Below are 19,789 nucleotides of genomic sequence, written 5' to 3'. Positions count from 1 at the left end.
CACAAAAAAGGCCCTTTTAGCCTTTGACTCAGCCCACTCCAAATTGATAAAGAGGGGCATCGCATCGCTCTGCCTCCGGTCGGCTCTGTTGAAGTCCTGTCCGCATGTAGTTAGTGAAAGTTTTGACCTCCAGACACTTCGCTTGGAACACTCCGGGTTTCCCTCGGTTTTAATACAGGGAGTTGCGGAATCCCTTCTAAAGAAGTTGAAATGCTCTTCCGTTGTACGTAAGAGGAAACCAAAGAATTTTGTAGTGCTACCTTATATTCATAAGGTGTCGCACAATCTGAAAAGGATAGCATCAAAGTTCGACGTGGACGTTGTCTTCACTGCCCCGTGCAGATTGTCAAAATTGTGCGCTATGGTGAGCGGGCCGAAAGTGAAGAAGCCTGTTTGTAGCAAGAAACACGTGACAAAGTTTGTACCTTGTGCCACTGAGGTGGTTTACAGGATTCCTCTAACGTGTGGCCGTGTTTACATAGGGCAGACGGGACGTTGCTTAAATGATCGACTTCGAGAGCATGCGGCTTCTCTTGGCAACAATTACGGTTCCCACTTACCGGGGCATTGCAGAACTTGTGGTTGTTCCCCCAAGCTGGACGGTGCGAAGGTGGAGGGACGAAACAAAGGAAGGAGGGAACGAGAGTTGCTGGAGGCAGCGAAAATACGTGATTGTGACAAAGACGTTTGCATAAGCGTCGCATCGGTGTATATGCAGCAGAAAGAGTACCATTTCATTAACACTATCTAACTTGACAATATTAACGCGGCGTTTTTTCTATTCTTTTCTCGTTCGGATTGTGCGGCGGGGTGATGTAGCTGTTTTGCTGACTTTTTGGAACAGGCGGTGGGCGGTATGATTGTGCGGATTTGGCGGTACGCCCTGTCTCTGTTGAACGAGACTAAGCACGTGCATGGCGATAGCAAAGTTGGAAGCATTCAATAAAGTTTAGTTGCCAGTTAGCGTTTGTCCTGTGTGCTTCTTCGTCTTTTTGTCCCGTCTCTTTTGCGCTATTTTTAATATGAATGTCGAAATTTATCATTATTGGGATCCCAGCTACAAGATCAGTGAACGTAACAGTCACCATTTATTAAATACTTTTTTCCCTCTTTATTGTACTACATATCAGATGATAAACCAGCGGCCGCAAACAGCGGGTACGAAACAATCGGACGAACTCGAAGAGTAATCGACAGAAGTCGAGTCCATCAAGGACACTTTTACGTTGACGACGCATTGCGTTCGCCGTCGGCAATCTGTCGTTGCGACAGTCGAAGCGATTACGAGCTCGTTATTTTTCCCGACCGATGCCCGAGCCAGTGTTTGCGATTTCCGAAAGATTACAAGGCGAACTGAAAGAGTGCATATCGTTCGAATCAACACCGACGCGGGTTGGGAGAGTCCATAACAGCTGGTTCTGCCAGGCGGCGTCATTCGAGTTGACGCCGTCGTCGATCATGGTCGCATTTTGGGAGCTCTTCGCCACCTTGGTTCTGGAGGTGGTTCTCTTCTCTTGGAGTCGGACGGTCCGGTTCTGCTTCTGGCTATGGTTCTGGTTCACTCAGCAAAAGTCCGAGCGGCTCCCGCCGATTCGTCAACAACTCCTACTCCGTTCGGCTTCCGAACTCGCCGCTGAAATACGAGAAGGAAAGGTAAGTTAGCTTCTAGGAGAAAAGTAATCTGAAAACCGAGGGCGTGCTTGCATCCGCTCTTCCGCCGTGTAAAAGCTCGTCATTAAAGACCACGTGTTTCGATATTTTCCTCTGTATATAATGTGCTGGAAGGATGCTCATATAGAGACCAATATTAGATTATCAATCATAGGCGTAGACTTCGGGGGGGGGGGGGGGGGGGGGGGGGGCATCGGGGCTCGTGCCTCCTGTGCTGAGATCCGGGGGGAGGGGGGAGGAAGGGGGGGGGGGGCAGAGCCCCCTTCGGGCCCGGGCCATGATCCTTACCGAGACGCTGTTTACGTGCCATGTAACGGGCTTCTATAGTAGTGGCACGTAAACAAAATAACGCCCACGTTGCCTTTATTGACAAAATACATGAGAAATGGAATCCCAGCGTGCTTTCGTTAGCTTAAATCTCCAGTTCTGGCGAAAAGGTAACGCGCAGCACCCCCCCCCCCCCCCCCCCCCCCCCCCCGAGAACTTCTCAGCCTGCCCCCCCCCCCTCCCCCCCTCCCCCCGGGAAAATGGAAAGTCTACACCGCTATTGTCGATTCCTATCAAATGCTAAAAGCTACACTTGTGAAAAAAAAAAAGAAAAAAAATCTGGCATCGCTGATGTTATTTGCCTTCATGGCCCGTCACATGGCTATGACGGTGCATTTTGGATAGCCTCAAGCTTCCCAATTAAGCTAAAGTTGAGGCTTGGGCGAGTTGGTACATACTTCGGAATTAAAAACAGCGTGGAAAGACGAGGACCAGACAAAGAAGTGACACGGACGTAGCGCTGACTTACAACTGAGTTTATTGAACGCAAAATCGCAATATATATTTGCGGTGTCACGAACAAAAGAACAGAAACAATTCAGCCCATGTGAATTTTTTCTTTAAGCCGATACAAAACAGGTTTTTTTTTCTTTTAAATATTGTAATCTACCAAATCGAAGACGCGGAGTTCTTACTGCTCACGCAAACCAACTTTTTATACTCCATGTGGGCATCGTAACAATTTTGGAAAGAAATGTCTGACACGACGCGTTGATGTGACCGCAACAATCTCATATTCTGGCGCAGGCTTTTTCAGCGTTGTGCGCTTTCCCTCTGGGGGTACCACTTAGAAACACAAACGGTTTCTTGGGTACGGATAATGGCGTGTTTATTGACGATAACGCCACACATGTGCCCGAGGGCCAGCAATGTCCGAGATAACGACGCTTTCCCTTTAGACAGGATCGCCAGTCGGAATCCGCGTTTCCGCTATTGATAGTATCACGGAGGCACCGTCTTTGCAAGCTTGATGAGCTTGCTTATGTCACCAGTGCTATAAAGCATAAATGCTACACGGACAACAAAATTAAAGATTTTAACGAGGGCCCTTCGGCTATACAATATTACATCTTGAAGGAGGCAAGTTGGTTTACAAGAATGCTCAAAACATTTTAACAGCGAGATCACGCACTCCCTCGTTCTTTTGGCGTTCACCTGGAGAATTGGTAGTTAAACGTTTCATCTACATTTCAAGCAGCGGTGTTAAGGTGGCCTTCGTTCATTCTTTTTATAACCGGAAGTTCTCTGGCACGTCAAAGACCGGAACACCGTCTGGTAGCGTTTGCCAAAAAAGGGGTCTATAGTATAGTAGGCAATCGTTGCAGGTGATACCATAGTTTCGCTGTCCAACCACCTTCCCAGCGTGGACTGGAGCCTTGATGTTTTTGATGGTTCATCAACATTCTTGATGGCCCATCAGACCCTCTTGATGACCCATCAGACCTTCTTGATGACCCATCAGACCTTCTTGATGGCCCATCAGACTCTCTTCACGGCCCGTTACATCTCCTTGATGAGCCATCACCCTTTCTGATAGTTCAACAGACCTTGATGGTCCAACAAACCTTATTGATGGCCCCTCAGACTTCATTGATGGTGTCTGATGGACCATCAAATATTTTATGGTTGTGGCTCATGGATCATTAATAGTTTGTTTGTAGCTCATAAACCGTCAAAACGTTTCTTGTGGGGACTGACGAACCATCGAAACGTTTTGATGTTGCCAGGGTGAAACCATCAGGATATCTCGATAGGTAATCAGAACATCAAAAAGGCTTATGGTGCTTCTCATGACATCGTTCGGTGATGGAAGAAACCTGGCTATATTCGGGAAATTCCAGCAGTGACCAAGAGGAGGCACTAATGATCTCACGTCGTCGCGCATCCGTGAATCACAATCGGTGTGGAAAGCTGACAGTGGCGTGGCTCGATAAAGGGTGTTCAATCCGTAATAATCCGCCTCAACAATTGTCCTAGGATACTGGAAAGGTAACGAAGATACATACTTGTAGACTCAGGTATGTTTTTGCAACCATAGATTTCTCTTAAATTGTGTTATAGACCATTGGTGAAACAATTAGTTGATACGCTTTGGATGTCAAGTAGATCAAGTTTATGATCTAAGTGACAGAGAATGTGCCAAAAAACCCACTTTGCTTGAGAGAAAAATTATTTACTAGGCGGACATGTACTGTGAACTAAATTTTTGCAAGAAAAAACGCTTACAAATACGCGAATGCGGTATTACTGCATTTTTGGTCCGACGAGGCTTAGTGAATTGCACGCTGTCGCACGACGCCGTCATGCCCAGCATAGACGATGTGGATAGCCACGCAACGGGCACCGATAAAGTTGAAAGTGTGGAGTCTCGAAAGTTGTGAGTGGATTAAGCACATTTTCTTTTCCATTTTGTTTTTGCATTTTAATAATTCAACATTCAGGTCAATTCTAAATTGAAACAATAGATGTGACCAAGAACTAACTTTGCTTTTAAGTTTGCAAAAGATTTCGGAAGATATTCTAACGCTTCGGATGTTCCTTACCTAAAATAATAACGGGCACAAAATCAAGTTTACGTTTGTCTGTAATGCAATCTTTGTCCTCTGCCGGTACATGTGTGATAGAAACGCATACCGACCAGTAGACCAACAGACCATCAAACCATTAGGCCCTCAGATGTCTCAAGATACGACAGACTATCAGAACATCACACCATCAAACCATTAATGTCCCAAAATACGACAGACCATCAGGCCATCAAACTATCACACCATTAAACCCTGACGCCATCAAACCATCAGACCACCAATGTCCCAAAATACAACAGACTCTCAGCCGGATGGATCATAAAAAATTGTCTGATGTTCCTTTTCGATAGGGATATTCTGCCAAATACTAAGTTTAACTCCGTACGAATTAACAATAGTATTGAAAGCACTCGTTCTCCGCACATCTTAACGGGGGCTTTAATGCCCACCACTCCTTATGGGGAATTGTGAAAACAATTATCCGGGGCACCTCACTTGCGACATTTACCCATCAGCATGGTCTCTTTTCGCTAAACAATGGAAGTCGTACTTTTTTTTTTTTTTTTTTTTGGGGGGGGGGGGGGTAATAATTTGAGTAGCTGCTTGGATTGGACTGTTGCTTCCGCACGTCTCTCGAATTTTATTACGTGATTCGCAGACATCGAACGCCGTGGCAGAGATCATATTCCAACGTATACAGTCTCCTTCAAGGGGTTTGAATCAAATAATAAATCTTCCCCAACTAGACGCACCGATTGCTATCTCTTTAAAATTACATTTGAAAAAGCTTGTGAGTCATTTGACAGCAATGAAGCATGGTATCGAAGAAATTATGAAGCAATCCAAGAAAACATATACCTTGTCTCGAACGTACCCTGTTATCTATGTAGAATACGATCGACTTCGCGTGCTTCGAAGGAGATACGAACGAAAGGAAAAACACACGACCCTGAAGATATGGGCAATGCGAGACGCCAACAAAAACGTATAAAACGTCACATAGACAAATCGGCTAGGCGCTGTTGGAGGGCACATTGTGTAACATTAGATCCTCGCAAGCCTCTTTTTCAGATACACAACCTCTGAGCTTACAGATACCACCCCAACAGCATCACCCTCTTTGGACACTATCACCCAGACCAGATGTTTCGGAGCTAATTTTGGCTGAAGCCTTCCGTAAAAAACTCACAAAAAATGTCACAAATTCGGTAGCACCAATTGCTGTAAAACCTCATAGTCAGTTCCGAGCGTGTAGCTACATGGATGCATTATATGTTGCACGTGAACTGGAAGACGCACTTTCCGGGTTGAACTTCTCGTCTTCTCCCGGACCGAACGGTATAACTTACTCAGCATTCGCTCATCTGGGTAACAAAGGTAGAGAGAGGCTCTTGAAACTCTACACCTGAAGAAAATAAATGGTGCTATGGAGAATTTGGCAGCCTTGAAATGGCGCCGGCTACTCCAAAAACTCTACACCATGTTATGGGAAACCTGCCAGGTACCCCGGTAGTGGAAAACATCGCTCATCATACCTATCCTTAAGTAGGGGAAATCGCCTATCATCGTTCGCAACTTTGAAATGACTGACCAACTTCACGCTGTATAAATATCCCCCCAACCCCAATTGTTTTGGAGTAAATTGATAGATATATCGCTTGTTGCATCAAACGTATCGTGGGATTAAGCGATCTTCGATCGGCGCAGGTGAAGAGCGTCGACCTGGTCCACGCGTACATCGACAGGAGCCTGGCGGTGCAGGGCGCCCTGAACGCCGTCGTCGAGGACAGGTTCGAAGCGGCCCTCCGGGACGCCGAGGAAGCAGACAGACTCGTCCGCTCGGGCACCCTGTCGCCGGAGCAGTTGGAGCGTGAGAAACCTCTGCTAGGCGTGCCCTTCACCGCAAAGAACAGCATCGCCATCAGCGGTGGGTAGGCCAATCCCACCCACCTAGAACCCCTTTTAACGTCATCACTGGTAGAGCCGCGCAGCGCCGCGTATAGCAGGCGTCAGCGTCGCCGCCACCGTGTCTTGCAGCGTCCCGCAATGGCCGCGTATGTGGCGGCGCCAAGACGCACACGCCTTTGCGGCGTCCAGCCTCGGTGTGTTTGCAGCTGGGGGCGGGTCGGGTATCCACTAGCAATGACGTCGTGCGCAGGCCTTGTCTTCTATCTGATAATGGGTAGGCCGACATTCGACGTAGATTGTGCGAGGACAATAATATCATATCTTGGCTTTGATTCGTCACTATTGTCACGGACAGTTTGGGAAACAAAGGGCTAACTTATTGTGTCCACGCCTCTTCTTTCCTCGTGAACGCCGAGCTCTGACAGGAATGATTAGTGGCTAAAACTCACTCTTCGAACGCGTTCGAAGTCCAACGGGGAACCAATTATAAGCTTCGTCGCATGCCGGAATCCGATATTGTTCGCCCTGATTCGTTGTCTTGTGTTCTACTCGAAAGTGAAATCACAGACCTCTTCTTACGGTATATACTCGGGACAACATACACGCTGCCGGGAAGGCGACTCTGACTGGTGTCCCCCAAACGGCAACAATAATATATACGCAAACCACCGGAAAACATCGCAAGATTGCCGTCAACCTGGTTTATTAAGTGTATGTACGTTTGTTTGTTTGTTTGTTCAGTGTCGCCCAGAAAAAAATATTGTGTTAAAGACGCGACAGCGTACCACGCGACCCCTCGTTCTTATGCACAAACGCTGTCAAGTGTCGTTCGCAGCCTGCTAATACACCTGCCCGGTTGCGACTAAAGACAATTTCCAGTGTCGTGGTACAGTTTTCAGCAGCGCTCTGGCAAGCCTGCTGCCCTCAGGACCAACATCACCTAGAAGAATCAAAGCCTGTGCACAAGAATTCTGACACTATCCCAAAGAGGTCGAGCGAAGACAGATCAGACGGGAGCGCTGGGTTAACGTTCGACCATCGGACTTTGATGACGTTCCATGGAGGAAGAGAGTCTTCTTTCTTTTTTTTTTTTTCCAGGGCTCGTGCAGGATGCCGGCTCTGCCTACTACGCGGGCCAGCGGGCGGACCAAGACGCCGCGGTGGTGGCCCTGCTCCGCCAGGCCGGCGCCATTCCGCTGGCACTCACCAACGTGCCCGAGCTGTGCGCCTGGGGGGACTCGCACAACCGACTCCAAGGATCCACGCGCAACCCGTACGACACACGCCGGTCGCCCGGAGGGAGCAGCGGTAACTCCCCGATTCTCCTCGAAGAGGAAGTGCCCGTTCGTCTGTTTTCCCGAAGAGCCTTCCGAGGAGACGATCAGTGCCACCGAGGCCATGTATCGTACAAGAGACACGCTGTTTGCTGCAGACTCGATGACATTTGGATGTTCGAAGGATGTTCCAACATCCTTCGAACATCCTCAATGATGTTCGAAGCATGTTACGCTTCATATATATATATATATATATATATATATATATATATATATATATATATATATATATATATATATATACACTTCGTACACATTAGGACTGGATGTCGATTAGATATTTTAACCCGCTTCATCGGCGCCCTTTATTCGAATAATAACCGACTAATCCATCGCGTTAATTTCGAGGCATATAGCGCCTAAAGGGCAAGAGCACCTTTTTACTGTTATCCTTTTTTTTTCGCGGTAAACTCCGCAATGTATATTTTCGGCTGTGGAAAATCAGGTGCAGTTCACTACAGTCTAAAGATACTCGCAAATATTTAGTCCATCGGCGAAGAATTAGTGAGAAGGGTTTTCTAGTATTCTCCGACATGAGTGAATTTCTTGAAAATTCGCTTATGTCTCGAAAAACGTAAAACGGGAAAGAAAAATTTTTTTTTTCTTTTCAAGAACGAAATTATTTTAGGATAGAAAAAGCCCTGCAATCGCCACTGCATTTCGGCAGAATATAACTGTAGCGTTGTGCAGAGCTCCTGGTTATGTGCGTCAGGGCACTGATAACTGCGAACATTGAGGAACACAATGCTTGGCTCACGATACGCGATCTGTTCTACTTGCCTCGCCTGATTATCTGCACTAAACTGGTCAAACTGTCTATCTGTATCTCGCAAGGTTAAATTAAACTCCAGGAGAGCTTCAGAGCGGCAGCACTGTTTCGTATTTCTTTTCAATTTCCCCATTTGAAAGGCAAACCAAGCTCGCTCTGTGAGAACACCACTGCTGCGGTAACCCTTCACGCACCTACACATAATCTCGTATATTTCCCAACGAGAACAGAGCCGAGGTTCGGCAAGCCCCTATTTATCAACCCTTCACCGTGCCGCTGGCCGGCACTGCAGGAGGCGAGGGAGCCCTCATCGCTGCGGCAGGATCACTGATGGGCATCGGCACCGACCTGGTTGGTAGCATCCGAGTACCGTCTGCATACTGCGGGATCTACGGGCACAAGCCCACGGCAGGTAACCCGGTCTCCCGAACCGTTCACCCAGTCAGTTCGTGTGTGCCCAGACCGTCTTGCGATTGTGAAAATACCCTCCTGCACTCGGACGAAATTGGTATACATCTAGAAGTCACAATATTTTCAATGTGAACGTGCAGTCATTTCACGTCGTCCGTCAATGCCTGGATAAGACGAACGACGTTTTCCTTCTTTTTTTTTTTTAGTAGTTTGTTTTTATTTTTATTTTTTCTGTGTAGGGCCGCGTATACAGCGCGCACTTGAGACGGTCTTACAGCGCGCACTTGAGACGGTCTTCTCTTATTGCATTGTTGGCACCGACGTTGCCTCGGTTGCTCGGGCTCGCGCTATTGGGTCCGTGTCGTCCCTTCACGGCGCGGCAGTGGCGGCGATCAACGACGAAAACTTTCGTAGTGGTCACGGAGGGCTCGGAGGATGCTTTGTGTTGTCTTCCAGCCGATTATTAAGTGGAAGTTCACTACATGGCACCAGCCAGGTTTAAACTGATTGGCCTTCACTTTCTGGCTAGAGGAAAGACAAGTTAGCGCCTACAAAAACCGCAGAGACGCGAGAGAGTGCGACTTTTTGTGTGGAGTTGAGTGCCTCATAGCGCGTTAAACTCTTATCGAGCCGGCCTGACGCTTAAGTGTCAGTAACAGAAAAATAGAGATGTCTCGTGAGTCGTGAGGAAGACGCGTTCGGTTTTCCAGTGCACGTGTCACAGTTGATGTTGCGGCGCGACGTTAGCAGAAGTGTTAACATCTACTAGGCCTTCAAACTCTAATAAATAATTTATTTGAGCGTTCGCAAAATTGGAGCATTAACTTCTACGGACGTCGCTTGTAAACAAGCTACGCGGTGACATCGCCATGTGGCTTGAGTTTACGCGCAACGTGAGGAGACGGCAAAGCACTGATTCAACGAAGGCTGATGCTCAACCTCTGAGCAACTTTTCGAACAGAAATTTTAGTGGACGTTTATGCCGTTTCCTAAAGCAACTCGAACGTTCCTTCATTCGCTGACTGAGTCAAAGAGTGACGAGCATTTCGACAGTGATAACCACCAAGGCTCAGTGCCAGAAAAGAGGGGTACAAACGCTGCCAAAACACACGTCGGTGGCAGCAAAACGTGAGCAGTCGGAAACAAGGGCGAGAGGTGTATCGACATTTTGCTCTCTAACTTAATCGTGAGACTATCACCGAGTATTTCAGAAGGAAAAATAATAATACTCCAGAAACCTGGGCAACTTATTGTGGAGCCGCGCGGCTAACCGCGCGGCTCCACAATAACCGCTCATTCACACTGGAAGCGGATCCGCGTTCGCAAAGCGGTTGCGAACGCGGTTGTATAAAAATCCAGTACAATTGCACGCGCACTTGATGTCATCGAGTGCGCGTGCAATTGCACTGGACCTTTATACAACCGCGTTCGCAACCGCTTTGCGAACGCGGATCCGCTTCCAGTGTGAATAGACTATATATAAGTTCTGCCTTGCTACCACGACTATATTTTCAGGTTTCCTGAGTTTTATCGAAAAGGCGTTCGGTGTGACCGACTGAAACAGGACCTCTTGGCTTACTTTTCAGGCACTGTCTCCAACGGGGGCGTTTTCCCCCGCGTGGCCTGAACATATGGCCCAGTACAACTGCACTGGCCCCATGTGCAGGTTCGTGGAAGACCTCGCGCCCATGCTCAAGGTCATGGCTGGTCCCAACGCGGCCCAGCTTCGCTTGGACGAAAAGGTGAAGGAGACGGGGCCGAAGTTGTGCGAGGCGGGAGCGCGCGACCTTAGAGAGTGAGACTTGCGCGAAAGTTCTCCCACAGACAAACAAATCAGCGCGAAGAGCTACTCGCGCGACGGTATCTTGTGTCAACGTTACTGTAGACCTTCATATTAAAAATAGCGCAAAAGAGACGGGACAAAAAGACGAAGAAGCACACAGGACAAACGCTAACTGGCAACTAAACTTTATTGAAAGCTTCCAACTTTGCTATCGCCATGCACGTGCTTAGTCTCGTTCAACAGAGACAGGGCGTACCGCCAAATCCGCAAAATCATACCGCCCACCGCCCGTTCCAAAAAGTCAGCAAAACAGCTACATCACCCCGACGCACAATCCGAACGAGAAAAGAATAGAAAAAAACGCCGCGTTAATATTGTCAAGTTAGATAGTGTTAATGAAATGGTACTCATTCTGCTGCATATACACCGATGCGACGCTTATGCAAACGTCTTTGTCACAATCACGTATTTTCACTGCCTCCAGCAACTCTCGTTCCCTCCTTCCTTTGTTTCGTCCCTCCACCTTCGCAGCGTCCAGCTTGGGGGAACAACCACAAGTTCTACAATGCCCCGGTAAGTGGCTTCTCTTGGCAACAATTACGGTTCCCACTTACCGGGGCATTGTAGAACTTGTGGTTGTTCCCCCAAGCTGGACGCTGCGAAGGTGGAGGGACGAAACAAAGGAAGGAGGGAACGAGAGTTGCTGGAGGCAGTGAAAATACGTGATTGTGACAAAGACGTTTGCATAAGCGTCGCATCGGTGTATATGCAGCAGAAAGAGTACCATTTCATTAACACTATCTAACTTGACAATATTAACGCGGCATTTTTTCTATTCTTTTCTCGTTCGGATTGTGCGTCGGGGTGATGTAGCTGTTTTGCTGACTTTTTGGAACGGGCGGTGGGCGGTATGATTGTGCGGATTTGGCGGTACGCCCTGTCTCTGTTGAACGAGACTAAGCACGTGCATGGCGATAGCAAAGTTGGAAGCTTTCAATAAAGTTTAGTTGCCAGTTAGCGTTTGTCCTGTGTGCTTCTTCGTCTTTTTGTCCCGTCTCTTTTGCGCTATTTTTAATATGAATGTCCACTACCAACTTGCCCAGCAGACCAAGCTTTTACAATACTGTAGACCATTTTTCTTTTTGCGAACGCCACCAGGTGGTGCTTCAGTCTTTGACGTCCCAGCGAACATTAAGTTCATAAAATGTACGCTAGAGGTTCAACTGGCGCTAGTGTCTAAGTGACTTCCGGGAAGCAAACTGAAGCAGACAGCAACAGACTACTTTTGCGGTGTTCCTGTGCATTCCTATGGGAAAAAGCACGTGCATTTTGTCTTTTCGCCGGAAAATAACATAAAACACTTTCGTTATTTGGGTCGTACGAACAGCATGTACCTTTATTAACATTGCAAAAGTGCAATGCTTAAGTTAGCGCATTTGGCTTCATCAGTGAACGATGTTTAAGTTCGCTATATTTCAGGCCCAAACCTCTGTTCCACAGCGGGTGTGTAAAAACAAGCGATGATTCAAAACAAAATAACAACCGAAAGGAATATAGAGTGTGTTCAAGGTTCGCCAGCGTTCCGGTGACGCTTATATATTGCTAATATATGCCAGTCTTGCCACTATATGAAAATGGCGCAGTATTGCATCTTTACGGGCGGTTAAAAAGATTCAAAACGTTAAGAATAAATTACGTTGGTTATGAAAGGTGTCTCTTTTTATTATTTTTTATGCCGGGCAGCCTTTATCGGGTACTTGTTATCAAAGATTTCGAGCGTGCGGCTGATCTTTTGACTATAGAACGAGCATATTCGCACAGAGCAAAAAGAATAAAGCAGTACTTACTTATTTATATTCGAAATATATTGCGTGGCCTTCAATTTATTTTGATCTTACATGCACGGGTATGTTACTGATCCAATGTTACTGCGTAGTTCTTGCCGTTTCTCTTGGTTTCCAGATGTTTTTCGTTCGCTTGGCACGTATATCCCTCACGCTGAAAAGCGCCGACGTCGTGTTCGCGCTAACAGTGTCAGACAGTGCACAAAAAATGCATGTACAAAACCGTTTTAGCACCGTCTTAAAAGCAATGAACCTGAAAAAAAAATGAAAAAAAAAACGTTCAAACTGACCAATTATTTCGTCTGTCTGACAGAGAAATGTTCCAAGCTACCTAGCACGTACGAATTATTCGGGATATTTGTTCTTATAATCGAGCGCAGGGAGAAATTGCACTCACTTTTTTCCCATCGAAATGCATTACCGGAAGTGAATTTTCGACTGGTTGCTGTCTGCTTCTAAGTTGCGTCAGCACACTAGCGCCATATGAACCCCTAGCGTACATTATAATAACTCTATGCGTTCAACGCTCCCCCCCCCCCCCCCTTTTCCCCCCAACTCGCAGCCACAACAAGCGGCCAGATGATCTGGAGCCGATTATGTGCCGCCAATGTTGATCGTAGCCACGCGCTGAGATTGGCAAAGCGCAGGACACCAGCTGAGTTCCAGACATTGTTATGGTTCGGCTATTGCCGTCATTGCAGCATGGATACGGTCTACTACCCGAATGCTTCTCGAGCTATCGATTATCACGAGCCCATATCGAGTGCCCACGCAATGTTGGGATCCAATCTATGAACAGCATTTAAATAACGTCACTGGGCGGTACTGCGACCGCCCAGCTACATCATCAAGTTTTGCGATGAAGAGGTTGAATGAAAACGCTCGCTTTTGTCCTTGGACAAAGGACAAAGAGCAGGTTGGTGAAAATACAAGAATCAAAGAAAGAATAGAAAAAAAGTGAAAGCCGTTTACAAATCCCTGTAACGCCGAATTGGAGCGCAGCTCTTGAGGAGGAGGAGTGAAGGGTACTGAGGGGAGGGTAGACCCCTCCTCCTCCCCTCATTCTTTAATATGCTCCGGGGGGGCGGTCACGTGACCTCGGGGGGGGGGGGGGGGTGTCACGTGACTTCGGGGAGGGGGGTCACGTGACCTCGGGGGGTCACGTGGCCTCAGAGGGGTCACGTGACCTGGGGGTCACGTGGGGGTCACCTTGGGGTCACGTGACCTTGAGATGACCTTGGGAGGGGTCACGTGACCTTGGGGCTCACGTGACCTTGGGGAGGAGACCACGTGACCTCGGGGGTCACGTGACCTCAGAGGGGTCACGTGACTTGGGGGTCACGTGACCTTCAAAGGGTCGCGTGGGGTCTTGGGGTCACGTGACCTTGAGATGACCTTGGGAGGGGTCACGTGACCTCGAGGGGTCACGTGACCTTGGGAGTCACGTGGGGTCACGTGACCTTGAGATGACCTTGGGAGGGGTCACGTGACCTTGGGGGTCACGTGACCTTGGGATGACCTTGGTTACGCCGACGGCGACGCCGACGGCGACGGCGACGGCGACGGCGACGGCGACGCCGCTCAAGCTGGGAACGGGCCCCTAAGAGCTGCGCTCTAAAATAGTCAGAGTGCAGGCGAGCTGGTGTAAGTTGGATATGATTGTAAACCTGAGACTGGGGCAGAAAAGAGAACGCAACAGAAGGTAGTAAAAGAGGAGGCAACGTCTCCTCTTTTACCACCTTCTGTTGTGTTCTCTTTTCTGCCCCAGTCTCAGGTTTACAATCATGTTCAAAGAATAGAAACTTTTAGGGACAAGAACAGTCAGCACAGTTCTTTCAACTAGCAACTAACATTCACTGATGTCTTCTACGAATACGTACTATCTCCTTTCCAACTTTTTTAAACTAAGATAATTGTAAACGTACTACCTAAGACAAATTCATTTATCTGAATTTGTCAATGCTTTTGTTTGTTCGTTTGTTTGTTTGTTTGTCTTTTTAGAGCGCAGCTCTTAGGGGCCCGTTTCCGGCTTGAGCGGCGTCGCCGTCGGCGTCGCCGTCGCCGTCGGCGTCGGCGTAACCGCGCGGTGCATTATGGGTAAATTTCCCCGCCAAATCTAGCGGAAAAATTTCCCCGCTAGATTTAGCGGAAAAATTTCTCCGCTAAACCTAGCGTAAAAATTTTCCCCGCTAGATTTAGCGGAAAAAATGCACCGCTAAATCTAGCGGAAATATTTCCCCGCTAAATCTAGCGGAAAAATTTCTCCGCTAAATTTAGCGGAAAAATTTCCCCGCTAAATCTAGCGGAAAAAATTTCCCCGCTAAATCTAGCGGAAAAAATTTCCCCGCTAAATCTAGCGGAAAAATTTCCCCGTCAAATCTAGCGGAAACAATTTTCCCGCTAAATCTAGCGGAAAACTTTCCCCGCTAAATCTAGCGGAAAAAATTTCCCCGCTAAATCTAGCGGAAAAAATTTCCCCGCTAAATCTAGCGGAAAAATTTCCCCATCGAGTAGCGGAAAAAATTTTCCCGCTAAATCTAGCGGAAAACTTTCCCCGCTAAATCCTAGCGGAAAAAATTTCCCCGCTAAATGTAGCGGAAAAAATTTCCCCGCTAAATCTAGCGGAAAACTTTCCCCCGCTAAATCTAGCGGAAAAAATTTTCCCGCTAAATCTAGCGGAAAAATTTCCCCGCTAAATCTAGCGGAAAAAAATTCCCCGCTAAATCTAGCGGAAAAAATTTCCCCGCTAAATCTAGCGGAAAACTTTCCCCGCTAAATCTAGCGGAAAAATTTTGGTCACGTGACCCGGGGGGTCACGTGACCTGGGGAGTCACGTGACCCCCTCCCGAGGTCACGTGACCTCTGAGGGGGCACGTGTTTGCCCCCACGTGACCCCACCAAGGTCACGTGCCCTCGGGGGGGGGGGGGTCACGTGACCCCCCCCCGAGAACACGTGGCCCTCAGTACCCTCCCCTCCTCCTCCTCAAGAGCTGCGCTCCAATTCGGCGTTACAGGGAGTGGTAAACGACTTTCACTTTTTTGTTCCCTTTTTAATCTTCGTTTATTTAAGGATTTGTTTTCCTCCGGGTGTGTATATTGTCACGGATGACAAGTGACGAGGCGGCGAATAACTGAGTAAACTGAACGTTTAATGGGGCGAACTTGTGCCCATAAATGAAAATAAAAAGAAAGATAACAACAGAGCGTCGCGGGCGTCGAAGGCGGCGAAGCAGCAAGATCGAACGCTGAGGCGAAACTGACTCGACAAGGTCGCGGGCGGCCTCTTATCTAGAGTGCGTCACTATCTCGAAGATACGGCGAAAACGGCTAGAGCGTCGCGCGCTCGGGGCGAGAATGAACACGCACTTTCTAGAAAACAAAAACAGGAATAAATGATAGAAGTTAGTCTGGAATAAGAATAAACGAGAACTTTCTAGAGGTCCGTGACCGAGCGTTGCTTTCTCAGCCCTGCGCGCGGCATAATAGATCCCTTTCCTTGTACCTTCTTTTTTATAGAAATTACAGAGAAGGATGGCAAGCGAGCTGGTGAACTTTCAACATAGAAAAACCCGAGACGTAGGACAAAAGAAGAAGAAAAAAAAAGGGACAACACAGACACTGTGTTGTCCCTTTTTTTCTTCTCCTTTTGTCCTACGTCTCGGGTTTTACAATGTTTACAATGTTGAAACTCCTTTTTTAGTTTGAAAAGTAGGGAGGGAGATAGTACGTCTTGAAGGAGACATCAGTAAATGTTCGTTGCCAGTTGAAAGAACTCTGCTGTCTGTCCTTGTCCCTAAGTGTTTTTATTCTTTCTATGATTCTTGTGCTGTCCTTGAAATTACACCTCAGCAAAGGAGTTTCTTGGCCAGTGGCATGGCGTGCGAGTACCCTTGAGTCCTCCACTAGTGCCAGTAAGCTCTTGTAAAGTAAAATACATTCCAAGCGAATATCGTTGCAACGACCCTTTAAAGTGAAATTGAGTATTGTTATATGCCTTTTGTCGCGGTGACTTTTTTTTTCTTTTTTTTTTTTTTTTTGCCCACAAAATATTGAGGAACGAAATATTATTTTCTCTCGCGCAACTGTAGACTCACTCGTCCTCAGCTAAGTTCGTTATAGATATTGAAAAGTTGTTCGTACTCTAAATTTCACCTTGTGATCCCTCTCTATATTATGCAACCGAGCATTCTCGACATTTTATCGTTCCATTATAGTATAACTGGAGCAATAAGTTGAACTAACCCCTCCGGTCACAACCCTTAATTAGGTGATAGCAGTGTTTATAAATAAACAAAAACAAATCAATGCCCTCTAGAAAGTCGCTGCACAACAAAAGCATAGTTAATTTTTCCACGCAACCTAGTTTCTATTCGAAAGTTCAGAAATTTTAAAGGCGAGCTACACGTATACAACTGTAAACTTGATTAAGCAGTGACTCGGTACATTAATTAGAAATGTTTGTTTTTTTACCGAAAATTACTTAGAGAATACATGACAAATATAAGATTGATATTTTTTTTCTAATTTCAGGTCGATGTACGCGATCTGAGAATCTACTACGTAGAAGACGAAGGCGCCACCGTCCTGAGTCGAGTAGACCGCGAGGCACGGCATTCGCTCCATAAGGTGAATGAGCGCAACAGACTTACATGAGGACAGCTCTCACAAATTGCGTTCGTTTATTCGAAGGTCGTCAAGTTCCTGCAAGAGTCCCACGGCGTGACTCCAGTTCTCCTGCGACTCGCCGAACTCAGAAACCTGTACCCTTTCTGGCTGACAGCCTGCGCCTCGTCCAACGGAGCCGACTTAGGCGACATCTTCAAGCACGGACAGGAGAAGATGAACCTCATGAAGGAAGCGCTGCTCACCCTGGTCGGACGATGCAAGCACAGCCCCGCAGTGATTCTCCTCTCCTGGCTCACCAGCCTGGCCTACTTCAGATCGGAAAAGCGGCAGGCATACTTCGCCTCGACGGTCTCCGGTCTACAACAGCGGCTGGAAGACCTGCTTGGAACCGACGGCGTCCTGTTGCTTCCGACCAACGCGACCTCCGCGCCGTACCACCACCAGGACCTCGGCTTCTGCGAGACGTTCAGCATGACATGCATGTTCAACTTCCTCGGGTTTCCTTCGACGGCCTGCCCGGTCGCCTTCGACGCTCAGGGGCTGCCACTGGGGGTCCAGGTGGCCGCAGCTCGGGGCCAAGACAGGCTCTGTCTGGCCGTGGCCTCGGAGATTGACCAGGGTTTCGGCGGATGGAAGCAACCCTGGCCTTCGAGAACTTAACTGAATTGTGGGATCGCGAAAGTAAAGGCGGAAACACGACACACGAGTGTACGCGCCTGAAGCTCACGAACCTGAATAACTCAGCGGAGTCGAGTGCGTACGACGAGTCGGCCGTTTCGTCGTGCTTGTGTTCGGCACTCAAGCTTGTTTCATGCACCCTAGCCAACATTTGTTTAACAGTGTCGCATCCGTGTTCAATGATCTAACACTATCTAAAAAACGACTAAAATAATAAAACATTGTTTCTCTGGAATACTGAATTCGGCTCTTTTTCTGTTTCTGCTTTAGATTTCTAGCATAACATAAACAAAGATCTTTACTTTTCTTTTTTAAGTTGTCGTTGGCACCAATTTACACCGTCAATTTCATCCATCAATGAAAGCTCGAGTCTCTCCCGGGAGGTGCCAACAGAGCTGCACTACTGTACCGCTCATCGGGGCCCATTTTCGTCGTTGGTCAACAACAAACCGCTCTGACCTTAGTTCGGATACTTAGAGAATAGGAATACCTTATACAGTAAACAGGTTATACATGGTGTTTGAGGGGAATGTTTTTCTCATAAAAAGAGAACATAGTACGCACGACCGAACGCGCAGTCTCCGCCCGAATGTGCCTCTCAAAACTTAATTTTAGCCTTCATGCGAAAAACGAGGCTATTTACGGTAAAGGCCCATTCGCCCAAAAGTTTTTGATTGCAATTTTTTACGACACGTTTTAGTCAGTGTGCTTTGTTTGAAGCGTGACAACCAATAGACCGATCTCACCAAGCATTTGGCGCTTGCGCGAGGCAGCCATAACTTTAGTTCACAGGAGGCATTGGGCAGTGCACGAGACTGTTCGTGCCCTTCACGCGCAGAGTTCCAGAGAGGTTGCCGCACGCGCAGAAAGACTAAAGTTCCCTCGAGGCATTGCGGCAGCGGTGGCGTAGTCAAACTGGCTGGTGAGATCGGTCTATTGAAGGAGTAGCTTTGTACGCGACATATCACAAATGCCCCGTGACCCCGCATTTGTCACGCACGCACGAAATAATTTTTTTTGCTTGATTGGATGACGATTTGATAGCCTTATCTGATGCTGCTTTGCGTATGTATAGAAGATTGCAAGTAAGGCATATGGCAGCCGCCATGTCTCTACTCATGCGCGTACGTGCAATTGCAAGGTTCTCAAAGCTACGCTCACACGCACGCCGCACACGCTTGCACACGTGGGGCACCAGTGAGGCGCCATGCTTGCAATGGACGTTTCTGGAAACGCCAGCGCCATCAGTGAGCGCTTCGGGGCATTGTGAGAACTGTGAGTGTGTCGCGCCCTTTAGCCAAGCCAAGTTTAGCCTAGTCGAGCTTTTGCATGCTAGGTGCCAGGTGGCGCATGCTACCGCCCGGACTGCAGCACCATTCTTAATTCATTCATGCATCCAGGCGAGCTAACTGTCTTCAAACGTTGTTGGGACAATCTGCGTGTTTTTTTGTTTTTTTTTTTGTTTTTTATTGGCGAAGGAAAATAAAATGTGCCAACTAGCTCAAGTAATTCCCGTAGCAAAAAAAGAAGACACGTTGGTGCGTGAGTGACGTTCCGCTCTTTTTGCGCGTGGCCCACGCGCGATGGCTCATTAAAAAAATAACGGTGGCCCATCCAGAACGATGACCCATTCAGGAAAAGGCAATGGACATACGTGCTGTGATTGAGGGTTTCTCACCTCATGTGGGCGACGCAGTGCAGCACAGGGCGCTGCATATATTGCAGTCTGCCGTACACAGGGAACCAACGCGAACACAGGCAACGTGGTTCTCGCAGGCGGTACACTCTAAGAAATCCCTGCGCATGTACTTACCCGTAAAACACTCGAAGAGCCAATCTCTGCGATCTACAAAATCGACTAAACGAATGATGAGGCGGAACATCTGCTTAAACTTCAAAATTACGCC

The 19,789-nt window shown here is 47.7% G+C and overlaps 2 protein-coding genes across 2 annotated transcripts in view; both read left to right on the top strand.

Moving 5' to 3' along the window:
- Nucleotides 1-1,190, top strand: part of LOC120838957 — a 41,474-nt gene extending 40,284 nt beyond the window's left edge. Inside the window, exon 3 of the mRNA XM_042292139.1 lies at nt 1,058-1,190. Within this exon, the coding sequence (XP_042148073.1) occupies nt 1,058-1,190 (133 nt within the window). The remainder of the gene's footprint in view (nt 1-1,057) is intronic.
- A 200-nt stretch (nt 1,191-1,390) lies between these two features.
- LOC115311392 (fatty-acid amide hydrolase 2-A) lies at nt 1,391-18,117 on the top strand. Its single transcript, XM_042291656.1, is given in 8 exon segments — nt 1,391-1,653; nt 6,234-6,453; nt 7,533-7,742; nt 8,833-8,952; nt 10,538-10,575; nt 10,577-10,693; nt 17,109-17,204; nt 17,268-18,117. Coding segments are annotated over 8 exon segments (1,593 nt in total). The 5' UTR covers nt 1,391-1,458; the 3' UTR covers nt 17,865-18,117.
- The last annotated feature ends 1,672 nt before the right edge of the window (nt 18,118-19,789 follow it).

Source organism: Ixodes scapularis, unplaced genomic scaffold (assembly GCF_016920785.2).
Source record: "Ixodes scapularis isolate PalLabHiFi unplaced genomic scaffold, ASM1692078v2 PGA_scaffold2__306_contigs__length_199485367, whole genome shotgun sequence".
Taxonomy (NCBI): Eukaryota; Metazoa; Arthropoda; class Arachnida; order Ixodida; family Ixodidae; genus Ixodes; species Ixodes scapularis.
Note: the sequence above shows the minus strand (reverse complement) of the source record. Positions and strands in the feature narration are given on the sequence as shown.